At 53.0% G+C, this 25,280-nt stretch overlaps 1 protein-coding gene across 1 annotated transcript in view; it reads left to right on the top strand.

The window, feature by feature from the left end:
* Positions 1–16,740: 16,740 nt before the first annotated feature.
* Dtx1 (deltex E3 ubiquitin ligase 1) overlaps positions 16,741–25,280 on the top strand; it is a 30,200-nt gene continuing 21,660 nt past the window's right edge. Inside the window, 8 exon segments of the mRNA XM_038346280.2 lie at positions 16,741–17,054; positions 17,244–17,531; positions 17,708–17,969; positions 17,971–18,003; positions 18,006–18,029; positions 18,031–18,045; positions 18,047–18,193; positions 24,787–25,029. Of these exon segments, the coding sequence (XP_038202208.2) occupies positions 16,741–17,054; positions 17,244–17,531; positions 17,708–17,969; positions 17,971–18,003; positions 18,006–18,029; positions 18,031–18,045; positions 18,047–18,193; positions 24,787–25,029 (1,326 nt within the window).

The following is a 25,280-nucleotide window of genomic DNA, read 5'->3' as shown; positions in this document are numbered from 1 at the left end:
GCACCCTGTCCCCTCGTCTTTCCCCTTATATCCTCTAACCCCTCCCAGAGACCACATGTAATTAGGGCAGAGCAGCATACAGCTGGTTGGGACTGGTTGCTGAATCCTCAAGTAAGAGTCCTTAACCTTCCCACACCCCTCTTCCAAGGGGGAAGATGAACAGTCAGCGGGTCCAGCTCTGATGTTCTTGGATGAGCCGGCTCAGAGGGTAGTTCTATACAAAGCTTCACACCAAGGCTGGCTGATACCTCCTGCCTTAGCCTTGAGAGCTGCCCTTACCTTTTTGGCTGCCCAGGGCTCTCACCCCAGCGTTTCAACTCCATTGGTGCATAAGGGCTTAGCACCATGCATCCTCACGCGAAGGTTGTCCCTTCTCTCCCTGGCTCGGATACACTGAGGACCATGCCAGCCCCTGTGCCACTTCTCATCACAGACCGCAGCACCCAGGGAGTTTACTTCTGTAGGACTCCTTCGTCATCTCTGGATGTAAGCTATTGAGGTGACTCAAGTTGGGCCTTGAGAGAGTTTCAAGGGAGGGGCTTGCCCAGGCAGGAACCCCAGGAAGGTGATTAGAAGGCCAGAATATGAGACATGGTCCTCTCTGCAGGGAAGGGGTGGGGTTATAGTTCAATCCTATGACCAATGATGAGACCAGGCACCCCTAAGTGTTGAGTCCGGGTCAACGTCTCTGGATAAGAAGGTTCTAGAAGTTGCCCCATCAATAAACATCCCATTGTATCAAGAAGGGTAACATCATGCCTCCATGGGTACAGACGTTCCTGGATCCATCAACTCCCTGGACTTCTATACTACATATCACATTTGGCTAATCATTTCTATGCTTTATAATAAACAGTGACCTTGAGTACATCCTTTCTTCCCTCCACGAGCTATCCTGATAAATTGTGAATCCAGAAGGGGGTCATGTGTGCAACCCATAGAAATACAGACCTACAAGGAACACAGAGTCTCAGAGGGGACAAAGGGAACCAATGTCCTTTAACATCTTGTAGGTCAGTTAAAGTCATGGGAGGCAGAAGAAGAGAGAATTCACAGTGACCGGGGAACATACCATCATTGGTTATTGCTGGATCTAGGACGCCAGCACTTTCTCAGAAAGTTGACGATTAATGATTATGAACAAGAAGTAATTAGCCGGGAGGTGGTGGTGCACGCCTTTAATCCCAGCACTCGGGAGGCAGAGGCAGGCGGATCTCTGAGTTTGAGGCCAGCCTGGTCTACAAGAGCTAGTTCCAGGACAGGCTCTAGAAACTACAGGGAAACCCTGTCTCAAAAAACCAAAAAAAAAAAAAAAAAAGTAATTAAACCCAGGCTCACCTGTGCAATCACGTCAAGATAAGTAAGTGGCCATAACTAATGAAGAAAATGTATTGTTATTAATGATTTTCAGGAAGATTTGATTCAGTCAGTGCTGGAAGGAAGACCAAGTCAGAACCATCACCATTTTGTAAGCTCTGGCGATGTAATGATCTAGCGATAGCTGTTGCTGCATGGACTCATTGGATGCAATGCTGATGGGCACACTATAACCTGGGTCTGGATGTCACCTCCCAGCCCACAGCTAAAGCACATCAATGGGAGGGGGTTATTGCTGGGCCCTGGGTTCCATTGCACTCAAACAACAAAAGATAAAAGCAAGGAGAGAGACGGTCAGTCCTGGCATGTAGCTCACAGCACAAGAGCCGTGTGCTCTTGTTAATTTGACAAAATCGTTTTGTCGGGTTCAGCATCGGCACTGGGTACAAGAAACAAAAGGAGGCACTAGTTCAGTAGGTTAACTGCTTGCTGCACAAACACAAGGACCCAACACCCACATAAATGCAGGGCATGGTGGCATGCCTGCAAGCTGAGAGCCGGAGGGAGGAGACAGAAGGCGCTCAAGAACTGTAGCCAGCCAGCCCAGCCAAAATAACAAGCTCTATATTCAATGAAAGACCTTGTCTCAGCAAAATAAAGTGGGTTTCGGCGAGGTGGCCTAGCTTGTGAAGGGGTTTGCCACCAATCCTGATGACCCGAGTTTGGCCCCTAGACCCTAACACAGTGGAAGGGAAGGTCCAACTTCAAGTTGTCCTCTAACTTCCACGTTCATGCTACACCACGCCTGTGTGCACGCACCCTGGTTCAGCTTGCCTACGGGACACATTCCGTAAGCATCAGTCCCTTTACTCCTCTGTAGTCTACCAGCCCCTCCAGACTGCGGCAGAACCATCCAAGATCAGCGTTTAAGGGTTGGCAGCTCTGCCTCTTTCATTGGTGTTCGAAGGGGAAAGGTCAGCGTACCAGGGACAGGGCCGGGGGAGGGGGGGAGCGGGAGAGAATGAAAATGCCCTGTCCCATTCTTCTGGGACTTTGGCAAAGGAAAACTGAAGGTATCCTAGGAGCCCCAAAGCTAGTCATGACTATTCTCATGGGCCCTGAGTGGCAGAGTCCCAGGAATACTGCAGGAATGAATACCCCAGTAGCTGGGTGAGTTGTGCTTTCAGGATTCTCAGCACAGTCGCATGGACAGGCCGAGTCCAGATGAGATGATGTCTCCTTCTTGTTCTGGAGAACCCAGAAGACACCTGAGAGGTGGGAGCAGAGAACAGAGAGGAGGAGGACTTAACTCCTTTACTCTCTCTCTGTATACATCCATATGTGCATGTGTGTGTGCCTCCCCATCCTGTTCTCTGTACACATCTGTGTGTGCATGTGTGAGCACCCCTTCCTGATCTCTGTACACATCCGTGTGTGCATGTGTGTGCCACCCCATCCTGCTCTTTATCTACTTGCAATAGTAATGCATGGGATTGGCCCTCTTTCTTCTAGTTCTTCCTTTGTTCAACTTCAAGCCCTCATGTGGTACTTCTCAGAGTCTCAGGGTAGACCAGCACAAGACTTTGAGGGGTCAGCAAAACTCGTCTGGGTTTCCTGAAGTAAGAAAGGGGCAGGCAGTCCATGGCTCCTGGGGTAACGCTGTGCTGCTCTGAGGCAGCCCCCCAAGAGGTATGCCAGCAGGGCCAGCACACACAGACTGGACCATGGCAAAAGTCTCTAGCTAAAACAAGGAGGCAGCTGGGGATCCCAGGGGCTGGGCTGGATGCATAGCTGAGGACCTCCTGGAGGGGGCCTGAGGGTCACATAGGCAGAACAACACATATTTGAGAGAGTACCAGTTTCTGGGGATCCTCATAAGTGGGAAAGAAGCACACACACACCCCAAAATCGAAGTAGAATTTAAACAAAACTACACCAACTAAAATAAAACGAAAGCATTCCTTGCTCCTCACACGCCAGAACACCTATGCTGCAGCCTGGGAGACATTCCCACCCATCCTGGAACACTCCATCTCGTTCTGCATTCCTCTGTGCCTCCCCCGCCCCTTCCACCTTTACTATTCCCATTCTGGGAAGCTGAGACTTCCGGGAGCAGGGAGTTGAAGAGTGATGGGCCATTTGATTCAATCTTCATTGAAGGTAAAAGTAAACTGAGGCCTGGAGGGACAGGGCCCAAAGTCAAGGTCAATCATCAAGGTCAACCATCAAGGACATGGCTAGGCTGGGACTTGAACCCAGCCTCCCATCACGTCAGCACTGATGGAGGAGGGCCATCTGTCTGTGTGTTACTTTCATTGATTAATAAAGAAACTGCCTTGGCCTTTTGATAGGGCAGAAAATTAGGTGGGCGGAGTAGACAGAACAGGATGCTGGGAAGAAGGGAAGTGAGGCAGTCGCCATGATTCTCCAACCCAAGAGGGACATAGGCTAGAATCTTTCCTGGTAAGCTACCACCTCGTGGTGCTACACAGATTATTAGAAAGGGTTAAGCAAGATATGAGAATTAGCCAAGAAGAGGCCAGATATAATGGGCCAGGCAGTGTTTAAAAGAATACAGTTTCTGTGTAATTATTTCGGGTGTAAACTAGCCAGGGAACCAGGGGGCAGGAAGCGGCCTGCAGCTCCTTCTACAGGACAGATGCCTGAATTCACCCCAGTTAATACAGTGGCTTTTCCGAAACCACTCTCTTTTTTTTTTTTTTTTTTTTTTTTTTTTTTTTTTTTGGTTTTTTGAGACAGGGTTTCTCTGTAGTTTTAGAGCCTGTCCTAGAGCTAGCTCTTGTAGACCAGGCTGGCCTCAAACTCACAGAGATCCACCTGCCTCTGCCTCCCGAGTGCTGGGATTAAAGGCGTGCACCAACTCCATCTGGCAAATCCTTCCTTCTTAAATTGTTTCTTTTTTGTTTTGTTTTGGTTTGGTTTTTTTCAATTCAGGGTTTCTCTGTGTAGCCTGGGCTGTCCTGGAACTCACCATATAGACTAGGCTGGCCTCAATTCAGAGATTCACCTGCCTCTGCCTCCCAAGCACTGGGATTAAATGTGTTTGCCACCATATGGGGCCAAACTCTTTCTCCTGAGTTGCTTCCTGACAGTATTTGCTCACAACACCAGGAAAGCTACAGGAGCTAAAGGGCACCAGCAGAGACCCCAGCCGCTCATGAACAGAAGACGCCATCTTGCTAAATTGACACAGTTCAAAATGGCCCTCACAAAATCCCAGTGACACTTATTGCAGAAATAAACAAACATATTCTAAAATTCAAGGGGAACTTCAAAGGACCTCGGCAAACACCAAAAATAAAGAAGAGAAGAAACGGGACCTTTATATGACCCCCTCCAAGGCCCAGGCAACGTCAGGGGAGAAGGAGCACAAAGAATTTAAAAGCTGGAGACAGCAGGGTCAGGGAAAACCAACTTTGGGGCCTGGTGGGGCAGCTACACACTTGAACTCACAGCGACTTCAATTATCCGCACAAGGCCTGCACAAGACTGAATCCATTGACATCCTGTCATGAAAGGGATGAGGGGCTCATGAGGCCGTACCCCTTCATGAGGATTTCTATGCAGCTAATGGTTGATGGGGAAGGGGAGGAATCTTCTTCAGCGATGTAGACATCAGGAAGGTACCCATGCTCCTGTAAGTAACCCTAATGAAACACATGAGAGAGAGAGACAGACAGACAGAGAGACAGACAGGGACACAGAGAGAGAGGGGGGGGGAGGAGAGAGAAAGAGAGAGAGAGAGAGAGAGAGAGAGAGAGCGCAGGGAAGGGCCCTTCGACTGAGCCCGCAGAAGGGAATGGCAGTGTAAGTGGGAGTGAGAAGATGGGTTACTTGAAAGCAAGCTCATTTTAAATGACATTTAACTTATTTAACAATATGATCCAATTAGCATATTTTACATTGCGTTCCAATTAGCATATTTTACATTATGTTCCAATTAATTATCAGCTCTTCAACAAGACTAAATCAAGCATTCATTTTTTTTCTCCCACTAGAATTATATCATTCACTTGAGACACTCCCCATATCTCTCAGGGCAGGAGGACATTTGAAGATAGCCTCACCACGATGGTCAGCTCTCTGGGGACGGCTTTTGCATCCTGTGGCCTTTTGCTTCCTGAAGATGTCATATGGAACACTGCGGATCCCCTGGACTCTCAGGGGTATCATTCCAAGCTTCATGGTCTGTGGGATCCTAAGAGTATCAAGATGTCACATAGAGCATCAAGGTCATAGCATTCCTGACCCAAGAGTCACCAAGGGCTACCCAAGTCTCACATCCAAGAAGCTGGTCTGGCAAAGGCCAGCGACTTCTAAGTACCTGGAACATATGGGGCAGGGAGAGAAGAGAGAAGCGGCAGGAGGATGATTCTAGGGCACCAACAGAGCTCATGCAACTGGGTCACCAAGCTTTGTCACCCCCAAAGCCTCCCTTTTGACACATCTCACTACAGAACCCAGTCACTCCGCAGGACTGTGTCCAGCCCCCTCCGCAACTGACCTGACTCTGCAATGGGTCTCAGTGCCGAGCAGGGGAGTTGGGAGGTAGATCTTCTGGGATGGGGGAGGGAGTCAAAAACATGTATTTTCCTAAGGAAGGGGCAACCTTGGCCACCCCACCCCAGATGTCTTGCTTGGTTATGAACATCTGGAACATCTGGAACATCTGGAGCTGTAGCAGCCCTTTAGCAAAGATGAGGAAACAAGCATGACACCCAAACGTCAGCATGCTGACCAAATACAGCTGTCCGGTAACACAAACGCTGGTCCACAGTGGTATTATGAATGATGAGCATAGCCGGGCATCAACTGGCACTAACCCACTTCCAAGCTCTCGGTACCCAAGGAAGCATACGCCTGCCTGGATATATAAGGCAGAGAATAACCTGACACCAATCTCTGGCCTCCACGTGCTAAAGCACACAAATGGACACACACACATATCCTCCCATGTACAGGTATACAAGCACCCATGCCACACAAATTAAAAACAAAAACCAGGAAAATAACTAGGAATCCCACATTTAAAGAGATAGCAGCTTGAAGTGTCAGGTAATAGAAGCCATAGGAAGTGACGGTTTGCTAAAGGAGGAAGCAGAAATCCAAAGATGCATGAAGCAGCAGCCAGAGAACGTGAGTTGAACATTGCTGACCAGAAAGTGGACTAGGAGAAATGGATTAGAGCAAGCATGAACAGTCCGCTCCCCCAGGTCCCCTCCCTCGCCTTCCCTGTCCTCCAGTGCCACCCTCAATCCTTGCTCCTCTCTCATCCGCTCCTCCCTTCTTCCCTTATATCCACGTTTCTTCTTCCGTCTCTTTTTTCCCAATCCTTGTGTCAATTTTTTCGTTTTGGTTGTTTTTATCTTTTTAACAACCTGACCCAAGCTAGAGCCATTTAGAAAGAGAGAACGACAGATGAGGAAAGGCTCCCATCAGACGGGCTGCGAGCTAACCTGTGGGGGCTCTGTCTTGTGATTGATGGGGGAGGGCCAGCCCACGTTGGGTGGTGCCATCCCTGGGCCGGTGGTCCTGATTTCCATAAGAACGCAGACTGAGCAAGCCATGGGAACAAGCCAGTAAGCAGCACCCTCCACGGCCTCTGCATCAGGTCCCGCCACCAGGTCCCTGCCCTGACTTCCCTCAGTGACGATGTGTGATGTGATGTGGAACTGTGGGCTGAAGCAGTTTATGGTGTTTATCACAGTGATAGAAACCCTAAGGAAGGCAATCCCAGATGAGGAACCCCGGCATGAAGGTTTTCCAGGCTTCTCACATTCCCACCAAATCACCTCGTCCATCTCGTCTGACTTTGGCACCTGCTGCACCCAGAACCAACGCTGAAGATCCTGGTCTTGGGGTAGTATACATCGTCTGCCTGGATTTGGGGCACAGCAGCTGCCTCCTCATCCCTCCCCAGGAACCATTTCCTTCCCCACAGCACACACCCTCCTCCATCAGCCCAATTCCAACCCAAGGCTCACTTCCAAAGGGGACCATCAGGGTCTGACGCAGAGGATGGCTCCACCCCCCCCCAACCTCCCCAACCTCCCCATCCCACCTCCCCCACTGGCTGCAGAGCCCCAGGAGGCTGAGATAGAGGCACCTGCCCACATCCTTAGTTCCAGAGCAAGGCAGGAAGCCAGCCATATTGAGTGCCCGAGAGAGAATCCTTTTGTTCCATCTGGTTGTCTTGTTGAGACTATTGTCTTAAACACTCTGGAACATTCAGGCCCTGAAGTTCAGGGCCAGAAGAGAGCAAGGCAACCTGGTGGGTGATAAATGACAGAATGTCCTCTCTTCAATACTGAAATGTTTTTTTTCAAACCTGGTTTTACCAAGGTTATTAGCAATTAGGTAATGTTTCAGAACTCAACATTGGTGAAGCAACTGAGTCCTCACTCTCTAAGAAATATGAGTTAATATCACCATGTGTTACAGATGATAAAACAGGTTCAGAGAAGTAGAGCAACTTGTCCAAAGTCACACAGCAACTTATGTTAAATCCTTATTTAACTGGAACAGCAGGACCCCAGAGCCCACGGTCTCATCCCTCGCCTGAAAGTGGTATATTCGTTGCTTTATTATGGCCAAATGCCTGGCAGAAGCAACTTACAGAAAGTGGGGTCCACTTCTGGCTCACAGTCTGAGAGGACGCCGTTCATCATGACTGTGGTGGAGACAAGAGGCCAGGGTTCTCATCTCTAAGCAGAGAGCCAGGCTGGAAGTGGGTCCAGGTTACAGCTCTCAAAGGTCTACCTCCAGGGCTCAGGGAAGAATGGCTCAGTTGATAACGTGCTTACCTAGCAAACATGATGGCCTGAGTCTGATCCCCAGAGCCCACACTTAAAACAAAAAGTAAGCCGGGCGGTAGTGGCGCACGCCTTTAATCCCAGCACTCTGGAGGTAGAGGCAGGCAGATCTCTGTGAGTTCCAGACTAACCTGGTCTACAGAGTGAGTTCTAGGCCAGCCAGGGCTACACAGAGAAACCCTGTCTTGAATGAATGAATGAATGAATGAAATAATAAATAAATAAATAAATAAATAAATAAATAACAAAAGTCAGGCCCGGAGGCACACACTGGTGACCCCAGCATGAAGATGGTGTTGACAGAATGATCTCCTAGTACTGACCAGCCAGCCTAATCTACTTGGGGAGCCTCATGCCAGTGAGAGGACCTGTCTCTAAAAGCAAGGTGAACAGTTCCAGAGGAACAGCACCTGAGGTGACCTCTGACCTCCACATGTATGCACATACACAAACATGCACACATAGCACTAAGGCCCGCCTCCAATGGCCCACTCAAAGACACATCTCCCACTCCGACGCTTCCACAGCCTCCCAAAGTAATGCCACGCACTAAGGCCAACTGTCCAAACACAGGAGCCTGCACACCTTAAGTGTGTTGGGGACCCTGGACCCCCAGACCCTGAATTTCCTGTAACCCCCTGCCTGCCAGAGTAAACAACTTGTTATGCTTACAGCTGCTCTGAGCATGACACAGGGGAGTGGTTTCTGGTGGCTGGAAGATCCCGAAAGCTAGGGCATGGCCATTGCTCAGGGAAGGCACTATATAAGCTGCCCTGGAACCGATAAAGTTGGCATTCTTGGGGAAATCAAGGATGACCCATGTCTCTGTATGTGTCTGTGTATGTGTTTCAATCTCCAGCCCCTTGCCCACTTGTACAAACCATATCATGTGCATAGTGTGTAACACCAAGAGTAGGAGCCACGGTACACTTAAGAAACAAGTAGAGCTGGAGAGACAGCTCAATGGTTAACAGCACTGGCTGCTCTTACAGGGGACCCAGGTTCAGTTCCCAGCACCCGCATGGCAGCTCAAACTGTCTGTAACTTCAACTCCAGAGGAGGATCTGACGCCCTCTTCTGGCCTCCACAGGTACTACTGCATGACTGTGGTGCACATACATGCAAGCAAACACTCATACACATAAACATAAATATATCGTTTTTAAAAATAAATAGAGGCAAGTACGGGAGTCTCTGAAATGCTGCCGTTGAGGCATGCGAGGCCCACAGGGGTTCACTTTTTGCAGTCACGTGAAACGGGTGACAGGAAGGGCAGGGAACAGCATAGAAGCTGCTGCTCGGCTTGGGACCTGTAGCTGAACAAATGCTCCAGCCGCATGCCAATCCCAATGTACGATCATCCCCAGGCCTTCTCAGGGCTCAGGGAGCTTTCGTTTGGGCATGATCTGTGTAGAAAGTGGAAGGTCATTTGGGATTTTCTGGACAACCCAAGTATGGAATTTATGAGAGCGGGAAGTCCTGTGGACAATGAGGATGTGGCATAATGCTGCCATGGAAGATCGTTGGCAGCTTTGACCATGAAAGATCCCACACCCCTAGGAGCCGGAAAAGAGAAAACAGTTCCCCTGAGAGCCTCTAGGGGGCGCAGCTGCCTTGATTTGAGGCTGTGTTATTGAAGCTCCCCACACTTTTACCCCAGCGTTTCCACTCCAGTCTCCCATGTGTCCATCTGCCCCTACCTCTCTCCTCCGCCCTCCTCCCTGCACACCCCCCCCCCTCCAGTGTTCTCCGTGGCCTCCCCAGGCTGTCTCAGTTTTCAGCTGACAGCGGGTGGCTGGCCCAGATGTCAGCACTTGGCTGGAGCCCAGACAGGACAACAGCAGATTATCCCGCCAGGGAAAACACCGCTGGTAGTGACCACTTCCAGCCCACCCAACCAGGAGAAGTCCCAGGTGGACTGGGGCAGCCATCCGGAAGCGGAAGCAAGCGCTTGCTGCAAGAGGGCCTAGCCCATTCTGCAGGCTGCCTTCCTGCTTCCTCTGTGGTTGTCTGAAACCACGTTCCATTTGCCATTGCTGCCGTCCTAGAGTCTCTACCGGCATCAAGCCTGTCCCACCCTCACTATTGCCCCCCTCTCCCTTGCAGCTCTCCAAACTCCACCTGAACCCAGAGGCTGCTCTCCCCTGTGATAAGGCCCCCTCTTGCCCCTGCCAGTCCACTCACTAGAGGACATGTGACCCAGAGCTGGCCATGCTCTCCCTTACCCCCCACACCATCTTCCCTCCCTCCCTCCCTCCCTCCCTCCCTCCCTCCCTCCCTCCCTCCCTCCCTCCTCCCTCCCTCTCAATGAATTCCTATAACCATGGAGAGGTGCCAGGCTAAGGTCCACAGGGCAGTCAGGAACTCAGGGAAGAACTGATGACTGTCACTCACAGAATTCTTTCTTCCTCTAGGGACTCGAGGCCCATCCATGTGACATAGGTCAGCCTTTTGTCCCAGCCAGCAATGGGTCACATGGCCTCCAGTGGCTGGACCGGCAGGGAGAGCATTAAACACTCATCTTTCTCTGTAATCAGAGGGGCTGCTGACCTCCCCAGGGCTCCGGATTAAGAGTCCTGGGTCCGCGGGTAACAGGGATTGTGCCCAAACCCAAGGAACCTACATGGTAGGAAGAACTGACTCCTGGAATTTGCCCTTTGCCCTAAACACATGTGCTGGGAAACACATACCCCAACACGCAAATAAGATTTAATTTAAAAATTTGTAGCCCAAGGCTGGAGAGATGGCTCAGTAGTTAAGAGTACTGGATGCTCTTCTGGGGGCCCAGTTCAATTCCCAGCATCCACATGGTGGCTCACACTTGTATAACTCCATAACTCTAGTTCTAGGGGATCTGACACCTTCGCACAGGCATACGTGCGGTCAGAACACCAATGCACATAAAATAAGAATAAATAAATTATTCTTAAAAAATTTGAATCCCAGGGGCTGGAGAGATGGCTCAGAGGTTAAGAGCATTGCCTGCTCTTCCAAAGGTCCTGAGTTCAATTCCCAGCAACCACATGGTGGCTCACAGCCATCTTTAATGAGATCTGGTGCCCTCTTCTGGCATGCAAGCATACATGGAAGGAATGTTGTATACATAATAAATAAATAAAATATTTAAAAAAAAAATTTGAATCCCAAACTTCAGGAAATTTACCTGCTTTATCAATTCAAACTGCAATGAGAAATCCCTACAGTCAGAAGGGACAGGACAGCAACTGGAAATTATCTCCCTTAAGTCCATGCACCATCTGGGCCTCCCTTAGCTGGCTGAGCCTTGGGTGGCCCAGTGCCCACGTGATCTGGGGAGCTTTCTTTCTTCTGCTGCTGTGTCTAGACTGCTCCTCTGGGCCCCTTCAGCCAACTATGAGTGAGGCTGCAGGGAGCATACACGTTGCCACAAGTCCTGTCCAACTGTGGTGGTCACCAGGGCTCCCTTATGATAGGAAATAGAACCAGAGAGCTTTGGGTAAGTAGATACCCTGTGTAGATCTGATCCCAGATGTTTCCAAAGGGGAAAAAAATTATATGTACATGATCATGTAGCTTGGCGAGAGAAAGAGAGACAGAAAGACTGAGAGACAGAGAGACCAAGAGACAGAAACAGAGATCCAGAGACAGAGAGAAACACAGAGAGATACAAAGAGACAAGAGACAGAGAGAAACACGGAGAGAGACCAAGAGTCAGAGACAGAAAGAGAGACAGAGAGAGAGGGGGGGAGAGAGAGAGAGAGAGAGAGAGAGAGAGAGAGAGAGAGAGAGAGAGGCTTCAGCATCCAGCGCCCCATTACATCTGCTGTGTTGGAACCGCGTCCCGATGCATTGTGGGGCCAAGCCTCAGCTCATGCATTGTGGGAAGCACGGCTTAGTCCTCTAGCATTTGTTCTCTTTCCCATCACTGGGACAAAACGATTGACAGACACAACCTGAGGGAGGAAGGAGTGGACTGTCTCACGGCTTCCGAGGCTCCCATCCATCACAAGGAGGAGAGGGCACAACAGAGAAGAGCCTCAAATCATGGGACGCACCGGAGGGGACAAGGCCGGCATCCCACAGTCCCTTCTTCCCCCTCATGCTGTCCCAGGCACCAGCACACAGGATGGTGCGGTCCACCCTCAAGAACAGCGCTCTTACCTGGGAACTCCCTCAGGGACGCGCTCGGTGCCATTTGGCAGGTCATTTTGGATCCTTCTGTACTGACAACGGACATAGCCAGAGGAACGGAAAGCAAGGGCTCAAAGAGACACTTTACCACGTGCTCTTGGTACATGCCCCAAGTGCGGTTGATTGGATGAATGGAATGGGGAGCTCGGATGGTAGAGCACTACTCAAGAGTCGGGGTGACTGGGGCTTCACATTTTCAAGATGAAGCCCCTGTGTGTGTGGTTATTTGCATAACAGAAACATACTTGGTGCTGATCAACTGTAAACGCTGGTGCAACCGAGATGGGGAAATCTTACGTTCCCAGTTTTGGCCACAATAAGAAACATTTAAATATATTACTTTAAAAGGTGGCCGGGCCCGGAGAACAAGGAAGTAAACTGGCCACCAGAGGGCGCTCTGCACAAACGCCTGTTTTGTCTCAGTACCTGTCCTGCAATTTCTAGAGCCGCATGGTGGGAAGACCTCTGTCTTTCCCTTGGCCAGCTCCCCTGATCCACAGATGGAACCAACTCTTTCGGAGGCGACAAACTTCAAGCACACCTAGGTCACATTAACTGTCTGCCTGGTTCTTTTTTTTGTTTGTTTTTGTTTTTGTTTTTCGAGACAGGGTTTCCCTGTAGTTTCTAGAGCCTGTCCTGGAACTAGCTCTAGTAGACCAGGCTGGCTTCGAACTCAGAGATCCGCCTGCCTCCTGCCTCCCGAGTGCTGGGATTAAAGGCGTGCGCCACCACCGCCCGGCATGTCTGCCTGGTTTCTTTCGCGAGTCCTTTCCCTCTGTGATGGAGACAACGACCCAGAACCAGGGCAACCACCTTTACCCAGCAGCCAGCAGACTCTCCATCCAAAGGGAGAGATAGTGAAGGGTCGTCCAGCCTCCATGATGGAGCAGAAGAGTGGGGTTCATGAAGAAGTGGGGGATACCTATCAAACCCATGTACCTATGTACCTGTGTCCTCAGATCCACGGCTTGATAGCCAGGTTCCTGGGTCTGTAAGAAGCCTGCTACAATATCCGCTGGGCTTACAGAGTCTCCGGTTCACAGAATGTATTTAAAACTGTCCCCTTCCTTTCCTTCGAGCACTCACGCCCAGCACTGGCCTGGTAGAAGTTCTGGGTCTTGGGTAATACAATCCCAGGGGTGACTGAGGAAGCCAACCTTGGGTCTGGCCCCCTCTGGGGACCAGGAGTGTCCTATCTCTCTCTTTCCTCTTGCTTCCCATCAGCCTGCTTCCTTCTGCCTCATCATCTTCAAGACGACCCGTGCTCCCCGGCTGCTGGACCTCCCTGCCATTACAAATGGCCCCAGGGATTGAAACTCAGAAGATCAGGCTTAGCAGCAAGTGCCTTGGTCCACTGAGCTACCTCACCAGACCAGGGCAAGTGTTTTTTAAACCGAACTGTGGATGGCCCCCAAACAAGTCAGGAAGCACTCAAGGTACAGAGCCCTGACTCTCCACCTCATCTCAGTTTTCACTTCTTTCCATCCCAGGAAAACAAATCAGATCTGGGGCCAACCTCAGCTTTCTGACGTGATGATTGGCTCTTGCCATCTTTGAGACTGCCTGGGGAGACCCCGTGCACATACCGGAGACCAGCACTCATAGCCGGATGCTGGGCCGGATGTGGACTTCAGGGTGGTACGGGCTCTTGTCATCCTGGTCTCCCTGCCCCTTTGATGGGAAACACTGAGACCAGGGCCACAGCTTAGACCATGTGGCCATCAACACATCAGGGTGGGCCTCACAGGTCACCCTTCCTGGGTCCCCTCTAATCCACCTTCACCACACCCCAGCTCTATGGCCTCAGAAGGAAGTGTCCCCTGACTTACTTCCAAGGGACCCAAAGATATAAAAAACGGGCCACATCTCTGCTCCCTGCTTGCCACTTAAAGTTTTCATCATCACAGGACAGAGCCCAGTTTGGTCCCAGCTCTGACAGACTGAGAGGGGCTGAGAAGAACCCAGAAGCCTGCATCTTGTTCTGTGAGTCGGGGGGCAGGAGTGGCAAACACATGCTCCTAGGGACTGTACCTGAGACAGGACCCCTCCGGGCTTGGAGCCACAGAGGGCTACCTGTTTGCTGTTTTTATCCATCTTCTGAGCCCATCCCTCACGAAAAGCCTCGCTGTGCTAGATTCAGCCGGATTTCCTTTACTAGTCATCCAACAAACACTATGACAGCATTTTGCTTTAGAAGGTACAAAGAGGCTTTAGAGTCAACTCCCAGCTCCTCTAATTCTTTGGGGAACTTGGACAAATCATGTGCCATCTCTGAACTTCTGGAGATTTTGTTTCCTGCGTGTAAAATGAGGGCATAGTCTTACGTCCATGAAGCCGTAATGTAACAGACACTTGATAAACAAGAATCCCTCATGCACTGAGCTCAGGCCCACAGATGTGAACTTAAAGGGGGCCGTAGCGCCTCTTGAGCAGGAACGGTTTCATGTAAGTGATTAAGTAGCTGATGGTGAGATACAGGGCAATCATGGAGCAAAACAGATGAATCAAGGAAGGCTGCCTGGAGGTAGTGGTGAGGTGGCCTTAAGAAACATAAAAATAAACCTAGATTGGGGTCCTCTTTTGTCTATGCTACTAAATCCCTGGGTGACTTGAACCGATGTCTTACTCACTCGAGGACCTCGGGTTCCTACCTCTATCACGAGGTGGCCATTAGGCAGTGGCAATGAATGGCCGCAAATGGCTTTCTTTTCCGAAAGATAACCCGCAAGTGTGTCTTCTTGGTACAGGCTGGTCTTAGGCCTCCCATCCCTCCGGAAGTCATTCGAAAGCCCGGACTAAAACTTCAGCACCTCCCAGTCTTGGGAAGAATGTCCCTGCAGATCTGGGGGCTGCCCTCCCACAGGCCAGTGGCCTCCAGGATCAGGGAGCTGGCCCTGACGAGGGGAGCCTGTGGAATAGGAGAACTACTCCCGCTGACCCAGTTTGGTTCTGGGAAAGAGCCCAGTGCAGCCTGCCCTTGACCTTGGTCCCCAGGGAGGCAGAGGAGCAAGCGTGGGCCACTCTGGGCTGGCTCCCAAACAGACCCGTTAACCCTGCTCAGCTGCCTAGATCACAGTTCCCATTCCAGGACAGCCTGGGCAGCCACGTCCTTTTCGGGATCCTGTGTGCGTCCCCAGCTGCCGTGTCCAGCTTGCCAGAGGACAGAAGTTCATCCATTAACACTTGAACTGCTACTGTAGGAGCGTACCCTGCATTTATGGTTTGTACAAATTGTTTGTAGGTAACTGCAAGGGTCTCAGTCTGAGACCCTCCTTTCCTCCACCCTTCCTCTAAAGTGTCTGCCTCCAGGCCGGGTCCGTTGCCCCCAGTGACAGACAGACGCCATCCCCATGCCTCTGGCCTGGAAGAGCAGGTGGCTGTCAGAAAAAGCAGCATGGCTTAGTTAACTGGGTCCTGCAGCCAAACTAGGGCTGGGTGCAAATGTGGTTACTTTCAGATTCCAGTGATGTGGGGACTTGATTTTCTTTTCTTTCTTTCTTTTTGTTTTTTATACAGAGACAGGATTCTCTGTGTAGCCCTGGGTTGTCCTGGAAATTGCTCTGTAGACAAAGGCTGGCCTCAGACTCCAAGGATCACCTGCCTCTGCCTCACAAATGCTGAGATTAAGGCATGCACCACCGCCTGGCTCTTTATTTTTTAAATGCTGTAACATTTTATTTTTTGTGCATTGGTGTTTTGCATGTATGTCCGTGTGAGGGTGTTGGATCCCCTGGAACTGGAGTTACAGATAGGTTGGAGCTGCCATGTGGGTGCCGGTCCTCTGGAAGAGCAGTCAGTACTCTTAATTGATTTCATACTATGTGGGCCTCCTGAGCTCTCCAGGCTCCAGGGTTCCATTCGTCCCTGAAATGAGCCTTCTGGGCCCGTTCTCTATCCACCCCAGAAGGCCTTAGACTGTCTCCAAATCAGATTCATTCATTCAAGCATGTATTGAGCGCCTAATTATGTACCAGGCCCGGGTCTAGCGGCTAAATGCAAAGATGATACTTGGTACCGGGACCCCTCAACACACACCGGGTTCCTTCTCCCTGCCTCGATCCGATGCCTCGAGGCGGGCCCCAGCCGGGGACTCGGTGACTCCCGTGTCACAGCGGCTGGGCGGGTCGGTCTCCTCCCCTTCCTCCACCCGCCCCGCCCCGAGGCCGCCTCCACCCGCGGGATCCCGGCGACGCGTCCGACGCGTCTGCGAGCCAGGGCTGCTGCATCCTTCTGTCGGTCTGGTCGGTCTGTCCTCGGCAGGCGAGGTCCGGACTGGGGTGGAGGCCGAACGGTTCCCCGCCCTCTCCTCCCTCCCTCCCTCCTGGGAGTTGGCCGGGGAAGGAACCAGCGCGGGGAGAATCACGGTGAGCGAGCAGCGCAGGGACCCCCACATCCCTGGTTCAGGCGGGTCCGCGGGTAGATGCCACCGGGAGGAGACGGAGCGACTGCAGCTCTTCTGCCTCTGGGGACAACGACCCCTGAGATCCGGGTCTGGCTGCACCAGGCACCCTCCATCCGTCTCGACATCCCTCATCTTGAACTCGAATCCCTGCATCCTTCATCCTTCATTCCGCATCCCGCATCCTACATCCCACATCTTGCGTCCCCGCATCATGCACAACCCAGCATCCTGCATCCCCACAGTCCCGCGTCCCCGCATCCCACACCGCAGGCCCCGGTAGTGCGTCGCTCGAGGCGGGGGACGCGCTCCAGCCCGAGCACAGGTCACTGCGGGTGACAGTCTAGGGTCCCGTGCCTGCTCTTCTCCAGGCACCCAGGGACCGCAGGGCGTGGACCCCCCCACCCCGAGCCCCCCTGCCGCCCCCCCACCGGCACCCCATTGTTCTCCACCGCGGCTCCCGGGAGGGGGAGGGGGCTGCTCTTTTCTTAAAGGGCCCTCTCCCCTTCTTGTCGCCCCTGCAGGTCGCGAACACCAGTGGGGTGGGGGCGTGCCCACGGCCCCCGCCCCTCCCGAGGGTCCTCAAGCCACCAGCTCCAGAGCAGCGATCTCTGCGCTCCGCCCCCTTCCCTGAGAGATCTGCGACCACTCGGGCCGGCCAGGAGAGGGGACAGAGGTGCAGGGGTGAAGGGAGCCCCTACAGTGGAACTGTCGGGAGGGGGCGGAACCAAGTCACCCAGGAGCGAGGCACGGGGTCTGGGACGCAGAGCTGAGCGCGCAGAGAGCAGCAGGCTGGGGCCAGGGCCTCCCGGGTGACAAGGCCCTGCGTGGCGGACAGAAGCAACCAGAGAAAAGCGGGGGGGGAAAGGCCGGACCTAGAGGGGGCAAGCGCCTCACTCCCGCACCTGCACCGAGGGGACCCAGGAACTAAGAGCACATCCCCCACCTAGGACAAGACATTGCTTGAGCGCAGCCCTGTGTGCAACAGCTGCGCTCTGCGGGAAGGGGTCCTTGCTGCTGCGTCTGGATGGCCACCCATCCCCCTAACCCAGGCCTCTAGGCCTTGGAGAGGAGCCCAACTAGAAAAGAGGGCCACACTCCTCGCCGCCCGACCTGGAGAGAGAGGACGACGCTTCCCCGGTACTCCCAGGCCCAGAGGAGCTGGGCCAGCAACAGTGGGACCTGGCCCCGCAGGCGGCAGCGGCCATGTCACGGCCCCAGGCCAAGGTGTGATGGTGCCGGTGAACGGTGCTGGGCTTCCCGCCGCAGAACGTGGCCCGGGTGGGGTAGTGTGGGAGTGGCTCAATGACACACAGCCGCTGGCGACCCCTACACGGCCACCGTGTGCCACCACATCGAGAATGTTCTTAAGGAGGATGCCCGGGGCTCCGTGGTCCTGGGCCAGGTGGACGCCCAGCTGGTGCCCTACATCATCGACCTACAATCCATGCAATCAGTTCCCGGCAAGACACAGGTGAGTAGAGCGCACCGGAGGCGGGGATGTAACAATTCCCCCCTCCTAGCATGCCTGAAGGGGGCGGGGCCTGAGGGTCTGGAGAGCCTGCCTGCCAATCATGCTTACCCCCTTCTCCCTCAGCTGGGAAAAGAGACAATGTGGCTGGGTCCAGGTTAACACTTTGGTTCCATCCCTACCTCGTATTAGTTTGGGGGAAAGTGAGCCTCAGTTTCTTCTTCGCTTGCAAAGTGGGTAGATCTGTCTCTCAGAGCAACAGAAAAAATTTTTTTAAAGTGAGTGTCCCCCTCCCAGCATTGAGCCCCTTATCAAACTCAGGGGTTGTTTGGTTTCTCGTCCACCAATCCCAGACAGAAAGTCTTTCTGATTCCTAGTGGGGCCATTTTACAGGCCGAGAAACTGAGTGCTCCCAGAAGCTGAATGAATTGTACTCAGACTGGAATTAAATCCGTATAGCTGGGAGTCCAGGACCAGCATGGTGAACTGGCTGCAGGTGGCAGGGGGAGGGGTGCGGGGGTAGTAGTGTCCACGGTGAGGGTGTGGTCGTGACGGAGGAGAGCCCAATGGAGGCTTGGTGATGAAGGGATGCTGGTCCTGCTGGGAGCAATGTTAGGAGTGGCCTGTGATGGGGGGGGGGGTTTGCTGGCCATCTTGGTAGCCCCACAGTGTGGGTGGTGGCTGCTGACGGTGGTCTTGGTGGCCATATTTGTAGTACAATAGTAACAGTGACGTTAAAGATGGCCTCACTCGCAGGCCCTCTCTCCTCTTCCGGGGATTTGTCACCATCTGTGGAGAGTTTCTGCCACATCACTGGGAGGCCTGAGACACACAAAGACACCACTGCGCAGTGAGGCCTTGCCTTGTGGGAACTTGACCTCGAGGGGCAGTGATGGGGGGCTTGGGAGGCCTCAGTACTTCCCCGGGTGACTGCTGCAGGCAACTAGCTTGGGGACAACAGAATCTTCCTCCTCCCTTCAGCTCCCTGCCCAGGCTGGAGGCCACTAACCACCTGTAGCTATTTCAACTCTCGTTTGTTAAAAATACTTCAAGCGTGTGGCCACACTTCACACTGAAGAGAAAGACAAGGCAGGGTATGGTGTGGGTCCAGAGCTTCCAGGGCTGAGTGACACCTACAGAAATCCAGACACCCAGGGGGCGCATCTCCAGACCCCCATCAATGTGACACTTCCTTATATCTGTCTCCATAGCTTCAGGCATGGGCTATGGCCGCTGCCCTCATAAAGATGTTTATTGACCTCCTACTGTGGTCTAAACTGCTGTGTGGAACAAGTCCTCTGAGCTGGGACTGACCCCCTAGTAACCATCTCTATGTGGTTCAGGAGCATGCGGGAGGTGAGAGCCTGTGAGATAGGTTATGTGGGTACTTGGGAAGACGTGGTGCTCCCTGAAAAAAGGATGGCTGGGGTAAGAAGGGACGAGTCTGGGAGGCGGAAAACCGCTCCAGATGTTGCAGATGTAGGGCCTGGATGATGAGAAGGACCTTTGGATTTGACCCTGAGAACTGGACGTTTATCCTCGGCTCTTTCTCAGGAGGAAAGGAGGATGGGGTGAGGTCTGTGAAGAAAAGGCGTCTGCTCCTTGGCTTAACTTTCTGTAACCTCACAGTGTTGGCTATAGAGATTTTCCAGGACTTAACTAACTGGAGGGTGGGGGTCCTGAGAAGCAGAAACAGGCTCCCCTGGGTCCCCCAAATTCGTATCTTTGCCAGTGGCCCTTGCCTGGGGACTTCCTTCGAGTCTGATCACCCCCACTTCAGATCCCAAGTCCCCAAGCCCAGACCGACTTCCATTCCCTTATTCTCCACAGCTCCTTTCCATGGTCCAGTCTCCGACTCCCACACCAAACTCTTTCTTCAAGCCATACCTGGACTGTTGAGCTGGAAATAGGGACTGGGCTTCTGTGTGCCTGCCAAGACCCCCAGCAAGGAGAAGTGTCTGGGAACTGGGAGGGTGGGGACTAGGATACTTGGGCACTTAGGGTGGGCTGGCCTCCCCACAGATAGACAGACAGACCCAGCTGAGCTACGCCCTCACTGTTCCAGGTCTCTCTTCTACTACTCTGACCAACTGGGGGACCTGGCTGGTGGGGCCTCACCTCCCCAGGCCTCAGTTTCCACAATACGTCACCAGCAGGGCAGAGAGAAAACTCCTTCCCCACTGTGAACCTGCACCCCGGACACAACTGTGGGAGAGGGGGTGTAAATCCAAATGCCGAGGGGCTGAGAATTTTGCTCGAATTATGAGCAGGTAACGCAACGTGTAGCATGCAGAGGTGAAAACAGGAGGACCATAAGTTAAAGGTCATCCTTGGCTACACTGCGAGCTCCAGGGCTTAGCCTGGGATAGATGAGACCTGTCTCAGAAGCAGAACAAAACAGTGTAAAGCCGTAAAGAGCCCGAAACTCGCATACATGCGGCCGAAATGCACAGGACTCCCGCCTAAATTTGCTTGGTATCAAAGTCCCTGGAGGTTTCTGGAAGCTGATCTGTCCTCAAGTGGGGAAATGTGAGTCTGGTTTTGACCCTCATGCAGGAGCTGGTAGACTTTTTAACCTCGTGGGGTCCCACACCTTGCCACACTAGAGCCACACTGGAGCATGAGCTAGCCTGGGCATATGCAAATGAGACATATGCAAATGACAATTGTGACTGGGCTGAGATAAACACTTGTGGCCACTACCGACATTTGAATTTTGTGCCGTTTTCATGGTTCATAAAGTATATTTTATTTTTTACAACTGTTTGAAAATGTAAAAACTACTATTCATTCTTAATATCTGTGGGAGCAGGGGGTGGGTGTGCCGACCCCCAGCTGCAGTTCACCCCAACCCCAACCCTGCCAGAGCATCTTCTAAGCCTGCCCATGGGATGTGACAGGGACTGACAACCCCAGAACAGCCAGCATGATGTAGGCACACGCCTCGGGATGTGCAGACAGAGCTCATGTTCGGTGCAAACACACACACACACAGCCACAGCCTGTGCTCCATCAGTTGCCGGCAGCACACAAGCGCGTGTCCTGTCTGTCTGCCTGCTCTGCTTGGCAGCCAGCAGAAGGGAGGGAAGGGAAGGGAAAGGAAGGGAGGGGAGGGGAGAGAAGGGAAGGGAAGGGGGCCAGATGTCAGGCTTGGGGACAAGTGGAGAGGACAGACCTGTCACACAGAGGGGGACTGCTGTTTATTCAGCTGCCCCAGATGCTTCCAGTCCTGCCCATGGGAGGGGGAGGGGGAGGAGGAAAAGTGGAGGTTCCCTTTTAAACCCTCCAGGCTACAAGCCACTCCCCATGGAGGCAGAGGGTACATCCCCTGGTCGTGAGATAGTAGATCCCTAAAAGCTACACCTCATTGGCTGTCTGCGAGTGTCTTCCTCGTACTTCCATGTGGGTGACTTTGCTTTGCTTTCCTATGCTGGGATTTGAACCCAAGACCTCGCACACACTGGGCAAGTGTTCTGCCACTAAGCTACATTGACAGTCTTTAGTGCTCATTTTGAGACAGCTGGCTGGCCTTGAACTTGTGGCCTCCTTTCTCAGTCTCCTGAGCAGACGGGGAGATGAGGATGATGGTCCCACACCACTAGGCCCGGCTGGACTCCCAAAGCTTAATACTTTTATCTGAAGTTCTCCCACGCAGATGAACCTAGGTGATTGCAAATCGACAGTCAGACCTTGAGGGGTTTGTCCAGGTGAGCTCATGGAGGCCAAGGAGCCACCAGGATGTGGGGTGAGGGCTTAGGAATGGCTTTCACCCACACACACACTTGTCTGAGGCCTACAAGATTTAAACTCCAGATAGGAAGGTGAGTCATCTGCCCAGGATCACGCAGATTAGCAGCCCCAGGGCCTCTCCCCTCTCCAGACCCGCTCCACACAGCTAGAATGGGTGATCTGGTCCCTGTGGGTAGCAGACTCCATGGTCTCTGTAGCCGGCAGGGGGGATAGAGGGCTCCTATGTGACAGGCGTCTCCCATCTTCCTCCCTGTCCAATCTGACGGCATGTCAGAGGCTCCACTGGCACTCATGCCTCAAGTGTCTCAGGATGCTAGACTGGAGACAGGCATGGGGGTGGGGTGGGCTATACCCCTTCCCTGGACAGCCAGGACTCCCTCACCCTGCATCCTGCCCTCAGGGGTACAGGGACGAGTGAGGTCACCCAGAGAGGAAGGGCAGCTGTTGCCCTGTTGCCGTGGAAGCACCGCCCACACTTAGAGTCCAGATGGAACGACAAAGCCCCAGAGAGGGTGAGTGACCTGTCCAAGGTCACACAGCTTTTTGCTCTCAAACCAAAACTGGGCTCCTACGTCAGGTCTCAGGGATGAAGGTGAGGGCTGGCTGTCCCTTCTCTCTGTCCCCTGAGAGCTCTGTTGGGCTTGTTGTCAGGGTTTGAACTAAAGCAGGGACTTCCTAAGTTACCATGGAGCCTCTAGGGCCTGAGTCCCTGACTCCCATACCTGTGGGCCTTTTCCTAGCACATCTAGGCTGGGCTTGATGCCAGAGCAAGGAGGAGTAGAAGGTTCCTATCAGGTCTGGCTAAGCCATCCACAGGGTGCCCCTCGTCCCTGTCCCTGTCACAGCCCACGGTACCTCTCTGTACTCCTGTTACTTCTGTTTGTTAGGCCCACAAGCCTCCTGATTGCCCAACTCTGTCGCTATTCTGTTGGACAGCCATTGTTGCTGCTGGGGCCCCCCCGTCCTGGGCTGGGTCGTGGGGGGTCTCAGAGAGAAAGACAAAATCAATCCATTTCAGATCTTATCAATCAGTATGAAATATGTGTCCGAGTCTAGGAGAGATAAAAGCTAGCACATCATGGAAATGACTTGTGAGCCCAGTTCTGACACTGAGGCCAGCAGAAAGGTTTATAAAACCCACCTGCTGGCTGTGTGATAATGGGCAAGCCACTTAACCTCTCTGGGCCTCCATTTCCTGCAGTGTAAAATGGGAGTCATCCTTCCCTGGGACAGTTTCATGAGAAGCCTGGAGAACATTCTTGTATGTCCTTCTTATGGGCACTTAGGTAGGGAACGGCCTAGGTACTTTCTGATGTTTCAGGAGGGCGATGTGGGTCCTGGGGGGGTGCAGAGACCTGTGTGAGGGTCCAAGGAGCAGCAACCGGCTCCCCACTCGGACCTGGGGGCAGAGAGAGGCAATGACAAACAGGAGACGAGAAAGGTGGTCCCTCGGGACCCTTAAGACCTGGCACACATGGCTGCCAGCTGCTGCCCTTTAGTGGCCAAGCCCCAAGGGACCCAGAGCCAGTGTGCAGTACCAGCATCATTAATCTTGGGCCCTGGGAGGCTGGCACAGGTGAGCCAAGGCTGGCAGGCTTCTGAGCAGGGAGTAGGACTCCCCTTAGCAACAGCACACACACTAAGCTGGGAGGTGGGAACTCCTCTCCAGGACGAAGCCCCCAGCCTCAGGCCTGCTATGTGATCCTTTGGATGGTTATGAGTGTGTAAGGAGGGGTCCTGGCTCATGGTGTCCCTCCCCTGCCTCGTTTCCTTCCCCTCTGGCAGCTCTCTCTTAGATGTGAGGAGGCACTGGAAGCCCCGGTGGGGGAGCTGGTCTGATGGAGGGGGGTGAAGAGAAGGTGATGGAGAAGGGGCGTGGCTGGGATGGAGGAGGAAGTCCATGCAGAGAACAGGACCTGATGGAGGAGGATTAGGAATTGGAGGAAGGGTGGGGCTCTCACAGAGATGAGACTGAGGAGAAGGAAGAGTCAGAGCGGGAAGTAGGAGTTTGAGGGCATCCCTCTTCATTCAGGGACCCCAGGGCCTCCCCACATGCCCAATCCACCTATGCACCTGCCTCCACCTAGCCACTAACAACCAGTGGCACACCCAGCACTGGTCAGTCCTTAGGACAGCCTTGCTCCCTAGATACTCATAACCTTGAGCCCACTCAACCAGGCGCGTAGGACCCCACCCAACAAAGACTGCCTTGGGAGGCCCTGTGTGAGGACAGGACCCCCAGGTCCCAGAAGCTCACTGGGCACAGCGAGAAGCTGTGACGTCGGCCAAGTCCCAATACCACCCCCAACACTCAGTTTCCTCATCTGTAATATGGGCCCAGCAGCAGCTGCAGCCAGACAGTCCAAGGGACTGGGGGTGAGGCCCAGTTAGTGACGTAACCTGGCATGCGCAAGCCCTGTATGAGATTCCAGCCCTGCAGGAGCTAGGCATAGGGAATACAGCTGTAACCCCAAACACTGGGGAGGCAGAGCAGAGGCAAGAGGATCGGAAATTCAAGGTTAGCCTCAGCTTCGTGGCGAGCTTGAGGTCAGCCTCGGCTACATGAGGACCTGTGTCCAAAAAAAGAAAAAAAATAGGAATTTAATGAATATCTATTGTGTGCAGGTGTTAGGGAATGTCACAATCAAACAGGGCAGACACAGAAAGCCTGCCTTCAGCTTTTCAATACTTCAGCTCTGGTGGGGTGAGGATAATATGGAAAGCCAAGCACTACAGAAGTCCAGGTCATGGGGCTATCGCTGACTGGAGCCTACACAGATGCCAGATCAGGGCTAGGCCTCCTCCAGATCCTACGTGCTGTTGCCCTTGCCCCTGCCTCACGGCAGAGCCTCTCTGGGCTCCGCCCACGGTCTCTCTGGAGCTGCTCCAGGCTGCCCACCTACCCACCTGTCCAGACAACAGTGGCACTCAGTGACTGGGTACCACACACGAAGGAGCCTGGCAGGAAGTCTTGTAGCCTCCTGAGCTGCAGAACAAAGGACCCAGCCATCAGAGGTGGCTGCCAAGACAGCCTGCCACACCTGCGACCCAGTGGCTACCTCTTCCACAGTGACAGTGCCATGGCCCCTGTGAGTCTCCATCCCTCTCTCCCTGGGCTCTAGTGGGGCCACAAAGGGTATCAGAGCCCAGGTCAAGTGGCCACGTGGAGGCAGAGAGATGAAGGATAGTTCCCTTCATAGTGTGAGTGGCGCTGGGCCCCATTTCAAACCCTTAACCTGAGTTCAAACGCTATCAAGGTGATCTCAGACAAGTTTATCTCTCTGGAACTCAGTTTCCCCATCTGTTGACAGAGGCTGAAAAATTCAGTTGCCTAACTGGA

Source organism: Arvicola amphibius, chromosome 10 (genome assembly GCF_903992535.2).
Source record: "Arvicola amphibius chromosome 10, mArvAmp1.2, whole genome shotgun sequence".
NCBI classification, from domain to species: domain Eukaryota; kingdom Metazoa; phylum Chordata; class Mammalia; order Rodentia; family Cricetidae; genus Arvicola; species Arvicola amphibius.
Note: the sequence above shows the minus strand (reverse complement) of the source record. Positions and strands in the feature narration are given on the sequence as shown.